This window comes from Atractosteus spatula, chromosome 15 (genome assembly GCF_055471065.1).
Source record: "Atractosteus spatula isolate fAtrSpa1 chromosome 15, fAtrSpa1.hap1, whole genome shotgun sequence".
Taxonomy (NCBI): Eukaryota; Metazoa; Chordata; class Actinopteri; order Semionotiformes; family Lepisosteidae; genus Atractosteus; species Atractosteus spatula.
This window is the reverse complement of record NC_142720.1, coordinates 21,039,908-21,057,881: the sequence shown is the minus strand read 5'-3', so window position 1 is coordinate 21,057,881 and position 17,974 is coordinate 21,039,908. Positions and strand designations below refer to the sequence as shown.

The 17,974-nt window shown below is 46.6% G+C and overlaps 3 protein-coding genes across 6 annotated transcripts in view; 2 read left to right on the top strand and 1 right to left on the bottom strand.

Moving 5' to 3' along the window:
- cul9 (cullin 9) overlaps nt 1-8,995 on the top strand; it is a 39,686-nt gene extending 30,691 nt beyond the window's left edge. For 3 of the 4 annotated variants that reach the window (XM_088933804.1, XM_088933802.1, XM_088933806.1), the window contains 11 exons: nt 1,322-1,697; nt 1,869-2,009; nt 2,097-2,261; nt 2,887-3,050; nt 3,379-3,472; nt 4,198-4,272; nt 4,578-4,688; nt 5,238-5,355; nt 5,637-5,770; nt 7,025-7,116; nt 7,582-8,995. In XM_088933804.1, the coding sequence (XP_088789930.1) occupies nt 1,322-1,697; nt 1,869-2,009; nt 2,097-2,261; nt 2,887-3,050; nt 3,379-3,472; nt 4,198-4,272; nt 4,578-4,688; nt 5,238-5,355; nt 5,637-5,770; nt 7,025-7,116; nt 7,582-7,801 (1,690 nt within the window). In that variant the 3' untranslated portion in view covers nt 7,802-8,995. The remainder of the gene's footprint in view (nt 1-1,321; nt 1,698-1,868; nt 2,010-2,096; nt 2,262-2,886; nt 3,051-3,378; nt 3,473-4,197; nt 4,273-4,577; nt 4,689-5,237; nt 5,356-5,636; nt 5,771-7,024; nt 7,117-7,581) is intronic. The other variant, XM_088933805.1, reaches the window with a different exon arrangement.
- Nucleotides 8,996-9,466: 471 nt separating this feature from the next.
- Nucleotides 9,467-13,223, bottom strand: dnph1 (2'-deoxynucleoside 5'-phosphate N-hydrolase 1). The gene is made up of 4 exons (XM_088933807.1): nt 12,397-13,223; nt 11,054-11,125; nt 10,137-10,247; nt 9,467-9,644 (listed from the first exon to the last, which is right to left on the bottom strand). The coding sequence occupies exons 1-4, from the start codon at nt 12,536-12,538 to the stop codon at nt 9,523-9,525; spliced, it is 447 nt and encodes a 148-aa protein (XP_088789933.1). The 5' UTR covers nt 12,539-13,223; the 3' UTR covers nt 9,467-9,522.
- A 34-nt stretch (nt 13,224-13,257) lies between these two features.
- mea1 (male-enhanced antigen 1) lies at nt 13,258-17,894 on the top strand. The gene is made up of 4 exons (XM_088933801.1): nt 13,258-13,376; nt 14,878-15,219; nt 16,746-16,854; nt 17,446-17,894. The coding sequence occupies exons 2-4, from the start codon at nt 14,905-14,907 to the stop codon at nt 17,607-17,609; spliced, it is 588 nt and encodes a 195-aa protein (XP_088789927.1). The 5' UTR covers nt 13,258-13,376; nt 14,878-14,904; the 3' UTR covers nt 17,610-17,894.
- The last annotated feature ends 80 nt before the right edge of the window (nt 17,895-17,974 follow it).

Here is a 17,974-nt window from a genome sequence, read left to right as displayed (position 1 = left end):
AACACACGATCCAAGTCTTTGAAAGACATTTGCTTCTGCTGTTGCAGACTGAAGCAAATTTAAGCGACATAGCTGGACCTTTTCTAAATGCAGAAAAAGTGCAGTTAATGTTATGTGCCATGCTTAATGTTCTTGTAGTATGCAATACACAAGTATGTTTTATTCTTTTAAGAAATAAAGAGAACCAAAATGCAACCTCTTTTGTTGTTATTTTGTGTGGCATATCATATTTTACCGGTAATATCAGTCAGCAGCAGGCTATATTGGCAGCAGAATTTTGCTTTGGTTTCAGCCAGATGTCTCCTAGTTCAGTCTGCAAGGGCCACAGGGTTTTCCATGTTGGAAGATCTCCTTGTTAATCAACAGATTATAAACTGATTAATAACCTAAAATGAACATCTTTCTCAGGCCGTTACTAGGCGATTAATACCAAGACACATGAAATGCCTACGGCATTCCAGCTCTTGAGAACTCAGGTCTGTCCTCACCTGATCTGGCTAAATAAGGGGTTTTCATTTTCAAAGAAAAGTAAAGATGTGTTTCAAATGTGATTTGTTTTAAGGATATATATGTATTAGTGCTGAGCTGAATATGGGTTCTTCATATTCAGATGTACCCTTCACAAATCATCAGGTTAAGATATTGAAGTTATTTATATTGATATTTAAGTATAAATATCTTATGGGCAGAATTATTGGCATTATAATGTTCAACAGTCTCCTGCATTTACTGACCAGAAGATGACATTGTCAAACTAAAACAGCACACTGTTCACTACAAAAACAAGATGTGTAACATATTAATTCTAAATTGTCTGCAATAATGTACTTAGGAAGTTATTGAAAATGCATTTTTTTAAAGTGTTGTTACTATTTCATTATCCCGATTTTTTTCCCCAATTGAGTGCATTTGTCATTGTAAGCAATTGGAGTGCTCCCATAAATTCTGATAAAAATGTGTTATGCACCAATAAACAAGCTATTTACTGCTGAATGACAGTGTTTGGACACCCAGAAAACTCCCTGGTTTTGCTTGGTTAAATATAAGCTGCTTTGCTTATGATACTGCAATGAATTTTTCAAGCGAGTTGTCCTCTTGCATGCTGTTCTGAAAGGATCTATTTGGATAAGTGGGCATTTCTTTTCAGCTCTTAACAGGTACCAGTCGTGTCTGTTTCAGACCTTGTACTTGATCCGAAATCGTCGGTAATGAAACAAGCCCAAGAAAAGAACCAGAGACGCGCTTTGCGCTGATTCTAAAATGCGATCCGGGTTGCGGGCCCTGTTCTGAGAGCGTGTGCTCCTGTCTGTGTCTCCCCCAGCGTGGACGGCTTGTCCGCGGCCCCGCGCAGCGCCGAGGACGGGGTGCTGGAGGCCGTGCTGTTCTCCATGGGGCGCACCATGACGCAGGAGGAGGTGCGCCAGCTGATGCGGCAGACGGTGCTGCAGGTGGCCGACACCCTGAGCGTCGCCACCGACCGGGCCGAGCACCTGCTGGTGCACTGCAAGTGGAACGTGGACCTGCTGGTGCAGCGCTACGCCGAGGACGCGGACACCCTTGTCCTGGCAGCCGGGCTGCAGGGCAGGAACCCCGAGCCGCCGCCCAGCCCCATCACCCACTGCCCTGTGTGTCTGATCCCTCACGCCGGGGAGCCCGACGTCACGCCCACCCTGTGCTGCATGCACTACTGCTGCCAGGTGAGTCCTGCCTCCCATCCCGCCGTCCCTGGCCCCTGCTTTTACACCCCGTCCCGTCTGCTCGGCTCGGCCGCCTCAAACATGTGCGTGCCGATGCATGAAATGGGTCTGTGAGAAATAGAAGCTTTCAGATTAGACGAACCTGGGAACGTAACTCTTCCTGTCTTCCAGTCGTGCTGGCAGGAGTACCTGACAACCAGGATTGAGCAGAATTTAGTAATGAACTGCAAATGCCCCATCACTGACTGCCGTGCCCAGCCAACTTCGGAGTTCATCTGCAACATTCTCACGGACAAAGATATTATTGCCAAGGTAGGTGCCGGTACCGCTCCCTGTCGGCTGGGACGCGAGGGCGGCTCGAAACGGGTGAGCTGACTGCTGCTCTGCTCCCCCCCGCAGTACGAGAACGCGCTGCTCCGTGGGTACGTGGAGTGCTGCTCCAACCTCACCTGGTGCACCAACCCGCAGGGCTGTGATCAGATCCTGTGCAAGGAGAACATTGGCAGCGTGGGCACCTGCTCCAAGTGCTGCTGGTCCTCTTGCTTCAACTGCAACTTCCCAGAGGTGAGGAGCCGACCAGCCCTCTGCAGCAGAGTGCCTTAGGTCTCCCACATCATGGTATTTCTTCTGCTGTGGGGAATTCCTCACCAGGGGAGCAGTGCACAGTCTTTGTGCAGATTCAGTTTTGATTGAGCTGAAAAAGGACAGCAAAGTCCGCTGGGTCTGCCCCGCAGAACAGACCAACTGCAGGGGCTTCCCCACTCATATACAGGCTCAGAAAAGTTTGTTTCACAATCTGAGTGCTTTTCCTGTTCTTTGTTATGTAACAGAAGTCGTTTTGCTTGCAGCTCTTTGGGGAGTTGTCCTGTTTATATGGGTTAATCCTCTCCTTTGATATGTAGTTTAAATTGCTGGTGCTACTAAAGCAAGTCAGCTTTATTCTGTCCTAACAATCTTTAGTGGAAGCTAAATTAACAGATCCCAGCAATAATTCTAATACCTTCCACAATATGGTTAAGTTGTGATCTTGTAGTGCTGGATATGTGTAATATTTACATATCCCACTTCGCTTCTCTCTTCTCTGATGTAAATGTTTTATTAATGCCTGTTGTCCCGTTAGCAGAGAGAGATGACATTTGTGGCACAGTGTCCCTGCAGCACAGCTCATCTTTTTAATGCCCGCTCTTAGGCCCACTACCCGGCCAGCTGCAGCCACATGTCCCAGTGGATGGATGATGGGGGGTATTACGAAGGGATGAGCATGGAGGCTCAGAGTAAACACCTGGCCAAACTCATCTCCAAGCGCTGCCCGAGCTGCCAAGCCCAGATTGAGAAGAACGAGGGCTGCCTGCAGTAAGTACTCGGGACCGGGGATCAAGCGGCATCATGGCAAAGCGTACAGGGGACAATCTCAGGGCCTGCACGTGCTTTACTTCTTTGAAGATGGCAGTTTTCCTAGTCTGAAGCAATGAAGCTGTCAGTTCCAGCGTGTACCCTTGAAATCCCACTTGGGAAATTCTGTGCAGGGAACAGGCTCATCATTTCCAATTGGTGTGGTCACAAAGCCTGACTTAGTATTGCTTACACTTGAAGTCCCGCTGTCGAAAATACAGGAAGCTCTTGAAGTCGGATCTCTTTTCTCAAGTGGTGTATTCGTTCAATAGTCTGTCTTTTTTCTCAGTATGACTTGTGCCAAATGTAACCATGGGTTCTGCTGGCGATGCCTGAAGCCCTGGAAGCCCACTCACAAAGATTATTACAACTGCTCTGCTATGGTGAGTGTTTCCAGTGAAATTCACTGCTAGAAAGTATTTTTACTCTTGTTAGTAGACCAGAATTAGTGTCAATGTACCTCACTCGGATTTATGGTAGGGGAGATGTAATTTGTGATGACTTTGACTGTAAAATTATGATGGTGTTACAGCTTGTATTGCTCCTGCATTCAAGCTGTTGCGAAATGTGTTTTGGCTGCACAGTGAGTTTATGGTATCAGGGGCATTTTGTTGTATCTATGTTTTGGGGTTGAAATATTGGGCAGCGCGGTGGTGAGCATTGCTGCCTTACAGCTCTGGGGCCCTGGGGCAATTCCTGGGGTGCTGTCTGTGTGGAGTTTGAATGTCCTCCCCCATGGTCATGTGGGTTTCCTGCGGGTGCTCGTTCCTTCCCACAGTCCAAAGACATGCTAGTAGCTTAATTGACTTCTGAGGAAAATGGCCCTGGTGTGAGTGTGTGCGTATCTGTCTCTGCCCTGCGATGGACTGGCGTCCTGCCCAGGGTGTATCCTGCCTTGTGCCTGTTGCTTGTCATGATAGGCTCCCCCAGACTCTGAGCTGAGTAAAGCTCTTAGAAAACTGCATGGATGCATTGAGATGTTGATGGGCTGTGGACTTACTGCTAGATGTTTATCACATTGATACTTAGGCTTTGAGTAGTTTGGATCACGCAGTGGAAAAATCAGTATTACAGTAGAGTGGGCTAATGATGTCCTTTGTGGGAACAGGTGAGCAAAGCCGCTCGGCAGGAGAAGAAATTCCAGGATTACAATGAAAGATGCACTTTCCACAATCAGGCAAAGGTAAGGGATCTTTCTTCACTGTTTCACTCTTTAAAGGTCAGCATCTCTGTTGTGCACATTTATGACTTTAATGACCTTACAGAAGGCAGAATGTTTATAGCCAAGCTTTTGTTTGTTTTGCAGAAAAGGGACATGAGTTTTTGAGTCTGAATTAAAGCAAGCATGGTCTTTCAGAGCCCATGCTCTGAAGGCCATTCTTAGAGGTCGATGCCCAGGGTCGGAATGGATGGACTGTATAGAAGTCTACAGAGGTCAGAAATAAACAAGGCTGCAATTTTCCTTCTACCGTTTTTATTCCCTCTCAGGACTTTGCCATCAATCTGGAACACAAGGTGTCTTCCATCAATGAAGCCCTGCAGATGAAGTCCTTGACTTTCGTGATTGACGCCTGCAAGGTCCTGGCCCAGGCCCGCAAGGTGGGAGAACAGGGGGCCTGACCCCTTCACCCAGACTCGCTGCGGCCACAGGGGCTCTTTCCAGAGGCTCATTTCAGCCTAAGTATTGCTACATACCTTCCTCTGTCTTGTTTAAGTCTACACAAGAGGTCATAAAGTCATGTCCTGTGACCTTTCTCGTTCCTTACGGCAGAGCGAGTCTATATGCACTCTGTGAATGGACAGGCACACGTTTATATTCAGACATTGTTTGAAACTGCCCTCTAGAATGCAAAGTTTTGGGAAGCAAAAGAATCAAATGAAATAATATGGAGATCCTGATAAGTAAATGTACGGATATCATTGTTAAAAGAAAAAGAAATTATTGGTCTTCATCTGATACCATCTGATTGGTACTGATGAAATCTCTGCGTCGATCAAATTGTACAGTTTGAGTACAGCAGTGCATCTTCACATAATTAAATTGGTTTCTGTCTTAAATCCCATGCTTATGTGCTTCAAAGCTACTGCTTAGCATAAGGACAACCAAAACAAGACTAGAGGTGTGATGAATGTCACTGGGGTTTCCAGGTGCTGGCCTATTCGTGTGTGTATAGTTACTACAACCAGGACACCGAGAAGATGGACATTATGGAGCAGCAGACGGAGACTCTGGAGCTTCATACTAATGCTCTGCAGATACTGCTGGGTGAGTAGGAAAGAGATGCCCACATTCTCCTCCAGACATCAACAGAGCTTTGTAAACTGAAACCCCACTGGGTTACTTGCACATAATAGTTGTTCTTCCACAGTTTTATTACAGGAAAACCCTACAAAAGCTATCAGTCTATCCTCATGAGGTCCTTAAATCTAGTTTTCCAAAGTCATCTAGTGGGATTTTGAAGTCTTCCTTGTTTGTTAAAGTGCCCCTTGTTACTTGCTCTGAAGTGGTGTCTTGTTCATCATTCATACCTGCTTTCTCGCCTCCAGAGGAGACTCTGCTGCAGTGCACTGATCTGGCCTCCTGTATCCGACTGCTGAAGCCAGAGCACCTGAGCACAGGGCTGGAGCTGATCCGCAGGATTCAGGAGAGGCTGCTGGCCATCCTGCAGCATTCCACACAGGTAAGTGCTGCTGGCCACACAGCTGCCTGCTGATGGCCAGGCTCGCAGTACATGCTGCCCCTTTCCGCCCGTTAAGGAGTAAGTGTAGAGCAAAGGTTGTAACTATCCATTTGAGAGTAGGAGTCGTTCAGTTTGCTATGGTCCTTTTTGACAGCTAACACCAGATTGCTGGATGATCATCGATCATTGCAGTTGATTGGATTTCAATAAATCTAAAATTCTAAAAGAAATGCTAAAGCTGTCATTTCCTCCTGTTTAAACTTTTGTTGAGGAATAATTATTTGAGAAATAGCCCCAATCAAACAGCAACATTGATTTCAGCAGAAAAAGCAGATGGTGATGTTTATGTTCTGATCAGTCCCGTTCTAGGTATATAGTTAATTAAACCCTACTTATATTTTTTATGGTTTGCTGAGTACTGTTCCAATAATTTAGAATGATGCTAATGCTTCCAGGTGAACTGGCAGTTTTGACGGAGGTGCAAGTACTGTTGTTAATGGATGTGTTTAATGTTCTGGTTCAACACTCTTCCTATTCAGGAATATCAGGCAGCCTATATCAGATAAGACCAGTGAAGTGCATTAACTGATGAACTCTTCATCCACTTCAAATATGATCTAAGATGACAAAACTGTGGAGTGGAGTAATAAAGTGAAGTCAAGTAATTTGCACAAGATCAATAACATTGCTGCTTAGGGAAGATGTACAGACTCTTTATATTAAGGCTCTACACAGACTGTACTTCACTGTATTAAATTTATTCACGTCTAGTTTTCTGTACAGGGCAGCTCTGTGTTATGAAACCTGATCATTTAAGATGCATTTGCTTCACTGGTATTACACCTCTAAGAAGATGTTCTAATCTATCAGTATTAGCACTGCTGTGTGTGCACATGCTGCATTTGTTTTTTCGCGGTGAATAAACTATAGAAGTCAAACGCTATCTGGGACTCACAAACGCTGATGAACCAACTCTATATGACTTTCTCTTTATGCACAATACCAGTGCTTCAAAAGTTGCTTGACACTTCAGCGAAAAGGCTGACTTGGGCTTTCCTGCAGTCCGGCTGGACTGTTCTCACCAAGGTGAGATCACTGGTTTGAATGCGGTACAGCTATAATCCTCTCTGGTCAGCTATATTGTTCCCCCTAAGCCAGCCTCCTTGTACCTGGCAAGTGACTTTTGATCCAAGCGGTATAACAGAAGTTATATATAAATAAGCACAGAGGCCTGTTTCATGTCTTGAATCGCAGGACTTTCGAGTGGGCTATCAATCGAAAGCAGGACCCGACCAGGAGGCGGCACAAGCTTCCAATATAGCTAACCAGTCAGACTCGAACAAGGAGTGAGTATCAGAGGGGCAGTGTGCAGAGGACCGAGGGGAATCGCATGCTGCTTCGGCCTTCGAGCTTAGCTGCAGTATCTGCTCTGTATGTCTGAGGAAGACGGCATGGCTGGAAATTAGACTCCCTTCTCTCTCGTTTCATTAAAATGTCATTGATGATAGATAAGGCTATGGTATCTTTTTTTGTTACCTTAGATCACTTCTATTTCTAATCTGAAAGCCTGCCTGAAGGTTTTAAATCGCTGCTTTTTGGCTCTGTAAAATATTCTGATGTAGTGGCCTTTACTCAGTCTGTATATTCAAGACCCACAGTGATGCAGTCTATTGCCAGACTCCCTGTGCACTTACTGCTTACCAGCTTCTTTGGAAATGCGCATTCTAACACATCGCCACTAGGGGACGCACAGGGCGGCACAGAGATGACGGTGATGACGGTGCCCGTCGCTCGCTCTCTCCCTCTGGCAGGAAGAAGTCGGATGGCGGCTCGGACTCGGGGGACTCGGACAACAATAACAACGGCGGGGAGGAGGGCGGGGACGGCGAGGAGGAGGACGAGGAGTACGACGACGAGTACGTCCCCGAGTGGCACGAGGACTACGACGAGGACGACATCGACGAGGACGACTTCTTCTCCGACGACGACGAGTCCGAGAACCTGGAGAGGGACTTCAGCCCTTACGACTAGGGCGGCGCCCGTCGCGGCCTCCGCCGGCACACAGCCTTTCCTTTCACTGACACCTTCAGCTATCGCCGACTGGAAGCGCGCTCCGGGAAGGCTTCTCGGAAAGGAAAATCGGATTCAGGTTTTACACAGGGGCCTAGTCGAGTCCCGCCGGCCCTTCTCTCGAAGAGACGATGTTATTGGTCTTTCTGTCATCTTCCCTCTTTCTGTTGTGCTTTGTGGTGAAAAGTCACTTCATTCCTCATTCCTACCCGAGATCTTTTGAAGGTGGTTCCAGGAGTAAAACTGGAATCCTTGGGAGCCTGATGTGAATGTATTTCAAGTGTACTCTTAAAGGATGTGACTGAGATGACAATCACACTTGAATTTGCCACTTCGCATTTTTCTGATTCAAAGTTGCCTGAACTTTGACTAGAGACGTTTGTTTGTGTAAACACTTACTAAAACGTGAAAAGGAAAACATTTTGCAACAGATAGCTCCTGCAGAGTCCTTTTCTACATTTGTTTAGCTGGAATTTATTATTTTTTTTTACAATTGCATTGCCTTTTTTAAATTTGGCCATTTTTATTGAAGTGCAGAAAATTCTGTGTGAAGACGTCCACCCCCTACAGGCAGTGAAAGAGCTAAATCAAAGCGATCAAAACAGTGTATTCTGTCCAGACCCATGTGAGAAATGTGCATACTAGTTTAAGTATTTTTAAAGGGCTAACCTAGAATCTCAAAATGACCTGTGTAAAACCTGACCAGGAGCAAAGCAAAAGGACAAACAGGCTCAAGGCCTCAGAGCTAAGAGCGCACCAAAGAGAGGAGAATCTGATTTTTAAACTGCAAAGTCAATAATGTATCTGTCACATCTACCAAGATCTCACTGCAATAATTGGAAATTTACATGGCTTATAAAGTACATTCTTTGCAAAGCAGCGGTTTGTGTAACTTGCTTCTTGGTTTTTTTTTCTGAAAAAAAGGAAATAATACAGTTTTTTGAACATGTTATATGTTCACTTATCTAGAGAAATTTGTTGAAAGTTATCTTGCTTTGAGTTGGAATTTACAGGTTAGTTCTAGCAGAATGTTTAAATATCCTTATATATTCATATACTGTTCATCTATAATGTTCTATCTTTCTGGGAAAAAATGAAAATGAAAATTGAAGTTATGCAACTTCAGCTTACTAAATAAAAGAGCTTTTCTGCTAATATCTTGTTTTTGGATCTTTCTAAATACTGTACATGGGTACCCTCTGACCCTCCACAGTCTGTGAGCATTTTCTCGGTAAAACAGTCAGGAAGGGAAAATGAAATTAAAGACATCAAATACACTGATATATTGGTTTTAAGAAGTAAAGGAAAGATGATAAAATACCATTTAATTAGAAATACATCACATCAGAACTGAAAACTCATGGCAGGGTTGCAGTAATGCCATCATTCGCCGAGTAGAATGGGGGGACTATAGACGACACCCTGGAACCCCTATAGAAAGCCACAAAACCAACACGTCAATTAACCAATTAACCCATGCCAACCTGCAGAGAACATGCAGATTCCACACAGAAGGCATCCTAGTCCAGAATTGAACTTGGGACCCAAGAGCTGTGATGCTGCAGTGCAGAGCACTATACAATTAATAATTTCTATTATTAATAGAAAGCACCACAATACACCTGGTGAGAGCCTGGTCTTTACTGGAAGCTTGGTTACAGAAACTTGACCACAGCGCAGCTTCAAGAGGACAAGCCGGTGGCTGTGAAGTAGTCCTCCACGGTTCTCTCAGCCTCCTCCTCCGCGTAGTCCCGCACCTGGAACCGGGAGCCGTCTGCTGCTCCGCGGATCATCGCGGACAGGACTGTGGAGAGAGAGCGGTCAGGCAGGGACACGCCTCCACACTCTGCTTCCTCTGCCATGATGGACAAAGGGCCTCGTCCCTTACGGGCTTAAAGAAGACTGGTGTTGAGCCCTACAGCCCTACACAAATGCTTCGTGTCCACTGAGCATGATTTTGCTTTGAAATGCGTTTGCTTTACAATGCGCTATAAAGATGAAAGGTCTAAAGGTCTCGGTTTCTCATAATTCAGCACTTCGCCCCTTAGTTTCAAAACCCCCTGGTATTCATTTCAGTATAGTTGCCGAGAATACTCATCGGCTCAGGACATAAAAGACTGACTTGAATATGCAGACAAGCTGTTATGGACAGCTTGCCTATGGTAAAATAACAGATGAGATTTGGGATGATAAGCTAGTTTATGATCCTCTGGCACCACTGTGTCTTGGAAAGAAAAACATTATTTTGCGTACTAGAACGCTTTAATGGGAACAGGCGTTTTCACACATACTGTACCTCGGCCCGAGGAAGGTCGGAAGAGGCACAGGACCCTCTTGTCCATGGCTACAGCTCTGCCCAGCTCGTATCCCACTCCCAGCGAGGGCTGCGTCACCTCGGCCACGATCACTGCCAGACAGACCAGGGTCACACACCACGGGCCCGTGGACAGACCGCCCCCGTGTGTTAACTGCGTTGGGCCGCAAGAACCTCTACTGCTCGTCTTCTAGATTTGTTAATTGAAGCTCACATTAGAAACAAAACGATTATCTCTTTATCCTTTGGACTAAGTTTTCCAGATTAAGGGCCTACCTCTCTCTTATGCTGAAAAAGTGATACATACCTACAATTTATCAAGAGAAGCACCTTACGGGTGTCTACTACAGTAATGAGCTTCACTGTGTGCAGAATTCTGAGCAGCCTGTGAACATGACTCTTGCCTCAGCATCCCATTCCCACCCTATGGAAACTGCTTTAGCTTCCTGTGAAATTTAAGAGCGGATTTTAAACATCCCCTGCTGATATACCGAGAGGCGTTAAGACCACCACAAATCAGTATGGAAAACCTCAGTGTTCCCCTCAATATTTAAGGAACTCAACAGTCTGTCCACAGATGGGGATTAATTCTATGAGTGCAGCACTTCAACAGAGATCTCTTATTTGACCAGGCTCCAAACAACAGGTGAAAGAGCCTTCTTTTGTGCTACTCTGGAACAGGAGTCTGATTCACTGCCTAACACCTACCCAACTGTCTACTCTCACTACAGACTCTGCCACTGTAGACGGTCTAAGAACTCAGTTTAAAGATTTTAATGTATCATTTATTTTACTCTCCATGTGATTTGGTCAGTTTACTGCAGGATTTTGCACTACTCGACTGCTTCATTGTTGGTGTCTTTATTGTTGCGGCTGCTGTAATGATCGGATGGCCTCACCATCAGCCTGCTTCAGCCAGTCGACGTCTCTGTCGTGGATAGCCTTGTCTCCCTCCAGCACAGCATCTTCCCCTGACACAGCCAAACACAGGACAGAGGGCCAGTCAGTGTGGTGGCACAATGATCCCAGATCACAGGAACCATTCACTATACCCAGAAGCCAGCAGGGATCTCCAGCTCTGGCCCTGCAGAGCCCAGTTCAGCTGCTGTGGAAGGTCACCACCGATGAGAGAGGTTACGAGAGGAGGCTGTTCTGTCCATCTGGCCCATTTAATAGTAGCTTATCGATCCCAGGACCTCATCCAGCTGTTTCTCGAAAGAACCCAGGGTATCGGCATCAATCACGTCTGGGTAGCTTGTTCCACATTCCCACAACCCTTTGCATAAAGAAGAGCCTCCTCCTCTGGGTTGAAAACGTGCTTCCACACAGTCGACCCTGGTGCCCTCTGGCTTTTGTTCGACAGTTCGTTCTGAGATATGGTCAGTGAAACACGCGATGTGAGTAATTCAGGGATCATTTAGGACCAAAGTCTCTAAATCGATCAGATTACTAGCTTAATTCATCGATCATGCCCAGATGTTGCCGATCTGTAAAACCCCTGGCTTATGGGACCCTCCAGCTCCAAGGCTGCGACCTCTGATCAGAGGGTCCAGGTTGAGATGAAGTTTAGTTGTCCTTTACCTCATGTAATGTGATTGCGCGGTCGGTACGTCTGCGATTTGTTTGCAGTCCATAATCAAAGCATTCATATATTCTAAGCACCATTAACGAACCGCAATACGTTAAATGCAAACAGGCGTAAACAGCGTAAGGTTTTCGCAAATTTAAAACCACTCAGTTCAGTACCGTACAAAGTAACCTCGTCATATTTTATTGTACGCCTATTTATATCCGCCCTTTCGCTTCAATTTAAGTGTTACTCGATTTGGATTAAAGCACACACATTGCAGTAATCAATGGAAGAGCGCACTGGGAGTAACTATGACGATGGACACTTGAGCAAAACCTCATCTTAACCGAAAACGAAAAGTTCACCGAAAGCTTAACCGAACAGTTAAAGCTTAACCGAAAAGTTCACCGAAAGTTTTTTTTTGTTCAAAGGAAAATAAAGGCCCATCGTCTTCATGCTCGCACGCACTGCTGGAATCGACACACCTGCAATCTGGGCTTTTATCAGGTAGCCGTTAGAGATGGGAAGCGTACAGAGAAAACACCAACCACGTCAAAACAAATAGTTCAAACAACTATACGGTCATGCGGTTCAGTGAAGGAGTGGAGGATGGAAAAGTAACATTCTCAACACGGGGAATCAACAAGAAAGAATATATAGGAGGGAAAACACCTTTTTCTGACAATGCAGCGTGGCTGACATGCTCCGTCAGAACGGTGCCGTACTTCTGCAACTTCTGCACAATCTTCTGGTAGACTGCCACGTCCTGCCTCCCTCCCCGAATGCTGCCACAAAAATAGATGTTCAAAGCCATGCTGCTTTCAAAGGATGCAAACCCGATGTAACTCCGGCCCTGCCTTAATTCGGGCCGGACCCCCTCACTCGGAGCTGAAGCGTCCGGTTTCAGTTGTGCGGGTCAGAGGAGCCTTCCGTCGCGCCGCACCACAGCGCCACCTGGGGGCGACAGCGCAAAACCGCAGCATCAGACTGGCCTCAAGGAGGAGACGGGTCTGACACGGGACTCGGGTGTGTGTTATGATGGAATTGAACCCGACTAGTATCATATGTCTTTAGCACAGAGGGCAGGCAACCCCTTTTACTCTTATGTCAGGTTCTGCTCTCAGACACAAATTAAGACTTGAAAAAACACAGCTCATTTTCAGCGCTGCGCCGTAATTAAGCACTTCCCGAATGCGGTTTTAAAATGAGAAGCGTATGTTTAATACACATACTGTCGGGAAAAGCAGAATATAAAAATAGTAGAATAAAAATAATATAAAGGAATGAACAAGAACTCCGTGTCGAAACTTGCAACATAAGCCTTATCGGTGTAGCTTTCATGTCAGAAGCAGAAATGACCACAGTCTACGTGTCTGACACACCAGTGAGGTGAACAGTTTTTCCAGTGCTCCCTTGAGCCCCGGCTGAAGACCCAGTGTGTAAAGAAAAGAGCTCTGCAGGGCTTTGTGTTGGTGCAGGACGCTCCAGCTCCGTGTCTCGTTATAGTGACGTATTGACGCTGCGACCGCCTGCGACCCATTTCCGGGAGATACAGGAAGTGGGCAGAGGTGTCTGTGTGTAAGGCGATGGAGAGACGGGGCTTTTAAGGATCTTTGAGCAAACGTTTCTCTCGTATCCAAAGAAAGAAGCAGGTAAATCAACTCAGCTTCAGCTTGGGGGGTACTAAGGGGGCGATTTTTATGTGTGTGCACACAATGTCAGCGTATCAAATTCAAAAGCAAATTGTGCCGTATGTTTTAGGTATTTGTCAGCTTTGAGCGTAGTTACATTAATCGACTTGCCTGTTCGTAAAATGTTCGTTACTAGATGTGACTGAAATTTTCCTGCTGGTGGTAAAAGAAACGATTATAATATCCTTGACAAGTGTTGGTGAAGATGCTGTCAAGTACATTTCTGAAGTCGCGAGTCCCCTAGTAGACCCAGGAGCAGCCTGCAGTCATTACTGTTCGGTTGCCGTTGTAGGGTAGCGTCTAGTTTCCTTACAGAATAGCGATTTCACTTACTTAATATTCAGAACAGAATATTGTCGTCTTACTGTTGTCAAAGTGTCACTTATTTTGAAGTTAGTTGTATCACAATGGTGTTTCTGTAGGCTCAAAAAATGCAGGACTTGAGCTTTCTTCTAGAACGTCTTTACCGCAGAAAGGATCAGCACTAACTTTGCAGGAGGTTCGTCTCCTTGTACTTGTACTGGCCAGTAGGACCCAGTGCCTCACTGTGCTCGCACGGCTCTACACACAGGTGGATAACACGAACAGACTATTAGTCCTCTGGTGTACTCGGAGCGCCTTCAGCCAAACTGGAAGTCCCGTCCAAGCATGGTTGTGCCACAGCTCCACCCTGCATGTAGCCGCTGTCCCATCTGAGCTCCAGACCCCCCATTGGACCCGGCTCTTCTGCCTGACAGCCTTCAGCTGCAGGCAGGTTACGCACCGGGCAGCGGGTCCTCTGAGCCGGGCTCCCTGCGGAGGTGCCAGAGTGCTGTCCGACCCAACCAGTCCCAGCCAGGCCCAAGGCCCAGGCCCTGAGAGCTCAGGCTGTGGTTCATTTTCTCAGAACTGGAAGGCCGTGGGTTCAAATCCCAGGTGGACTACTGTTTTTGTGCAGTCCATTTATTCAGTCATATGCCCTGCTGTGTAAATGGGTACAAATGTACGTTTCTTTGAGTAAATGTGTAAGACAGGTTTAAGAAGAATAAATTAAAAACAGAAATAGTGCATGGTAGAGATAAATGTAAAACTGTGGTGTTTGTTAGCCTTCGATATCCATTATATGCATGTACATATGTGGTTACATTGAATGCCACCGAAACAATGGCACAATGCAAATAATAAGTACTTTAAACAAAACTGAAGATGTATTAGGGGAAGTGGGGGACTGTGATGCAAAGGGCCGGCAGATCTGGGAAACAGACCCCATCTGGAGTGGCTGCAGCTTCCTGGTGCAGGAGTGTCAGACCTCTTGGTGAAGTAACCTGGTTACAGCTGTGATTCCCCTGTGGCCACTGTCAGACTGGTGGTCCCAGATAGAAAATGGGGGTCAGGCCATGCTGGGATCTTGGGGAATGCCAGCTGCGTGTCGTGAGCTCTGCTGCAGCCCCTGACCTGCCGCCTCGCGCCCGCTGTGCTGCAGCTCCGGCCCCGGCCCCGGCGCCTGTGCATGGAAGTGGAGAGAGCCACGGAGATGGGCCCGGAGAGGATCTTCCCGAACGCAGAGGAGGAGCTGGGGCAGGAGCGGCTGTCCGACGGAGGGGGGCTGGAGGCGGGAGGCGAGTGGAGCAGCGAGGAGCCCGAGGAGGACGAGGAGGAAGCGGCGGCGGCGGAGGGAGAAGACGAGGATGGAGTAGGAGGAGGGTATTATTACCAGCCCTTGAACCAGGACCCAGACTCTGGCTTGCCCAGCTCTCAGCAGACAGACCAGCCCGAGGACTCCAGCCCTTCAGAGCCGGTGGAGGACATACAGGACAGGATACAGGTACTTGTCTGGCACAGCAGGCAATGCTGAATGACCGCTGGGAGACAGCGGAGTCTGCAGGCTGCTCTGGTGCTCCTGCCAGCTGAGTGGCTGCAGTCTGTGGAGGAGGGTGATGGGGTGAAGGGCTCAGTGTGGCTCAGTGGTCAGCAGCCTTTTTGCATCTCCTACTTTTCACTTTCCTTAAACAGATGAGGCACTGGAATATCTCCGGTAATTGTGGTGTTCACCACTGATGTGTTTTGAAATGAAAAGGTAGCCAAGTCTGGTGGTGCCTTTTGAATGATGCCTCATGATGGTAGGCATTAGTTTCAAAACTATCATCTATATATACATTGCATATACATACAAATCACACAGTGTGGAGGACTTCTAAAAACTGTTTTACAGGCATTGGGATGTGCCTCCACCTGTCTATTTTCTAAGCTCTTCATCCAATTCAGGGTCGCAGGGAAGCCAGAGCCCATCCTGGCAAGTAATTGGTGCGAGGCAGGATACACCCTGGGTAGGACGCCAGTCCATCACAGGGCAGATACACAGATACGCACACAGGGCCAATTTTCCCAGAAGCCAGTTAACCCAAGTGCGTGGTTTTTGGCTGTGGGAGGAAACCCACACAAACACAGGGAGAAGGTACAAACTCCACACCCACGAATTGAACCCAAGCCTCCAGCGTCACACCCCTCTGCCGCTGTGGCACCCCCACTTCGGCCTTCTGTCCCCGGATGGGAGGAAGTGTCCAAACAGCTCTCTTCTCATGGACTGTGTGCAGACAGCCCCGGGGGCTGGCTTGCTGCAAAATCTAATCTGTTGAAGTATTCTTCTGGCAGGTTTAGCGTGACATTGGGTTAACTGCTGTTTGACAGAGAGAATGAGAAACCGTCCTTGCTGTTCAAATGCATTTTGGTCAGCAACACTGATGCTCGGGTTTTTTTTTTGAACTCTTAAAATTGAGGGGTGCCGTGTGAAATAGGGGAATGACACTGGGGGTGGAGCATTAAGCACGTCATCTGGAAACACTGATGCTGGTGCTTTCATTTTCACAACACAGACTCTCGATGCTCACGTTTCAATATGGAGGGCAGAGGTCTTGACAGCTTGTCAAAAGAAGATGCAGCACTGTCCAGGATGAGCCATTACATTGGATAAAGTTGTCTTCTCAGATGGAAACTGTGGCTGGCCATGTTCTAGAGGGTATACTGTAATCGTGAACTACAGCCTCTAATATTAGAAGCACATGAGCCTATAACCACAACGCTGTCTTAAAGGTTTGCTTTGTCTCACAGGTGTGTCCAGCTGTTGAAACTATCGACCTTTCTGAGAAAATCCTTTTCTTTGCATAAGTTTTGAATTCTGAAACCTTTAGTGTTCCCAATGCAGTAAGCACTGTTAGGAACCAACATGAGGTATAGATAGGAATTTGTGGTCTTGTGACTCATAGAGGTATAGTTAGTTTTATTTTGGCGAGGGTCTGAAGCAGTACAGTCTTCCACCTGCCCTGTGACGGCAGTGTCCTGTGTGCTGTTCAGGCGATGGGCCTGTTCCTGCCCCAGCCACCTGCCCCCGACAGTGACGAAGAGGAGGACCCTGAGGAAGCAGCCGCCCAGAGGAGCCGCAGTTCCATTCCCATGGACGCCAGTGAGTTCCTGGAGTCCTGCTGGAGCGCACTCCGGCTCCATGTCTCCCAGTGCTCCATCCCAGCACCAGTGTCTGGTTTCCCAGAATGCAGTATTCAACTCCACACAGGACCAGTTATTTTGAGGGTCATTATGAGCACATAAAGTGTCATAAAACACTGGCACAGTGAACAACACAGGTTTACTTTAACCATCGCCCTCAAAATGGGCGATGAACATTTTAAGAAGTTTGAAAATATAGCTATGAGGCTTTAAGAATTCTATGTTTAGAAAGTAAAACCATTTGGTTACCACTTTTTTTGAAGTCTAAAAAGCCACATCTCTCCCACAATTATGATTTGAGGCCACTTGAATTTTTACAATTAATCCACATGTGCAAAAACAATGGCTGGATTAAGTAAAATCAAGGAAGCAATTAGGAGATGTCAGCTAGTTTCAACAAAATGTAAAATGTCAGTGCCTTGTTATGTTTTCCTGCATGAAATAGGAGAAAGTCTGGTCGTGATTATAGAGTATGCATGCTGTTCGTATACGATGCCAAGTAACAGAAGAGTGTTTCTTCAACTAAGCGTGCGTCTCCTGCCTTCACTAGACCACGTGGAGCTGGTGAAGAGGACCATGGCAGCCGTCAGCCTGCCCTCGCTGGGGATCCCTCCCTGGGCCCAGGAGATCTCAGATGACCAGTGGAAGGACATGGTCCAGCGGACACTCCAGTCCCGGCAGGCCTCTGCCGGCCTGAAGCTGGACCGCAAGTGAGGGCAGCCCTGCGTCCTGCACCCAGAGCCATGGATGACGTTCTGTATGCCCAGCTGAGTATACCTTTATGGCAGTCTTCACTACAGCCGTGTAAAGTTTCTTTTCACACGATTAACTCTACACCCTACTCTCCAAATTTCAGACTGCCCCCTTTCAGTTATGTTCATGATCATTCTTTAATTCATATGTAGTATTTTTTTAATTCTTCATTTTTTTCAATGTGTTTATATTTCAGTGATGATTTTAATAAATGCAACAGAATCTAAAATAAAGAATGTAAGGATATTCCTTGTGGATGCATTTTCTTTTATATGGTAGTCTGTTGAAAGGTTAATATTCTGCTTTTTTTATAGCATAGCATTTTT

Excerpts from the sequence above, each read along its gene's own strand:
- mea1 (XM_088933801.1), top strand. The coding sequence starts at position 14,905 with ATGGAAGTGGAGAGAGCCACGGAGATGGGCCCGGAGAGGATCTTCCCG. Across the intron at positions 15,220-16,745 it reads ACATACAGGACAGGATACAG|GCGATGGGCCTGTTCCTGCC; the intron begins GTACTTGTCTGG and ends TGTGCTGTTCAG. Across the intron at positions 16,855-17,445 it reads TTCCATTCCCATGGACGCCA|ACCACGTGGAGCTGGTGAAG; the intron begins GTGAGTTCCTGG and ends TGCCTTCACTAG.
- dnph1 (XM_088933807.1), bottom strand. The coding sequence starts at position 12,538 with ATGGCTTTGAACATCTATTTTTGTGGCAGCATTCGGGGAGGGAGGCAG. Across the intron at positions 10,248-11,053 it reads CTGGCTGAAGCAGGCTGATG|TGATCGTGGCCGAGGTGACG; the intron begins GTGAGGCCATCC and ends TCTGTCTGGCAG. Across the intron at positions 9,645-10,136 it reads CCGACCTTCCTCGGGCCGAG|TCCTGTCCGCGATGATCCGC; the intron begins GTACAGTATGTG and ends CTCTCTCCACAG.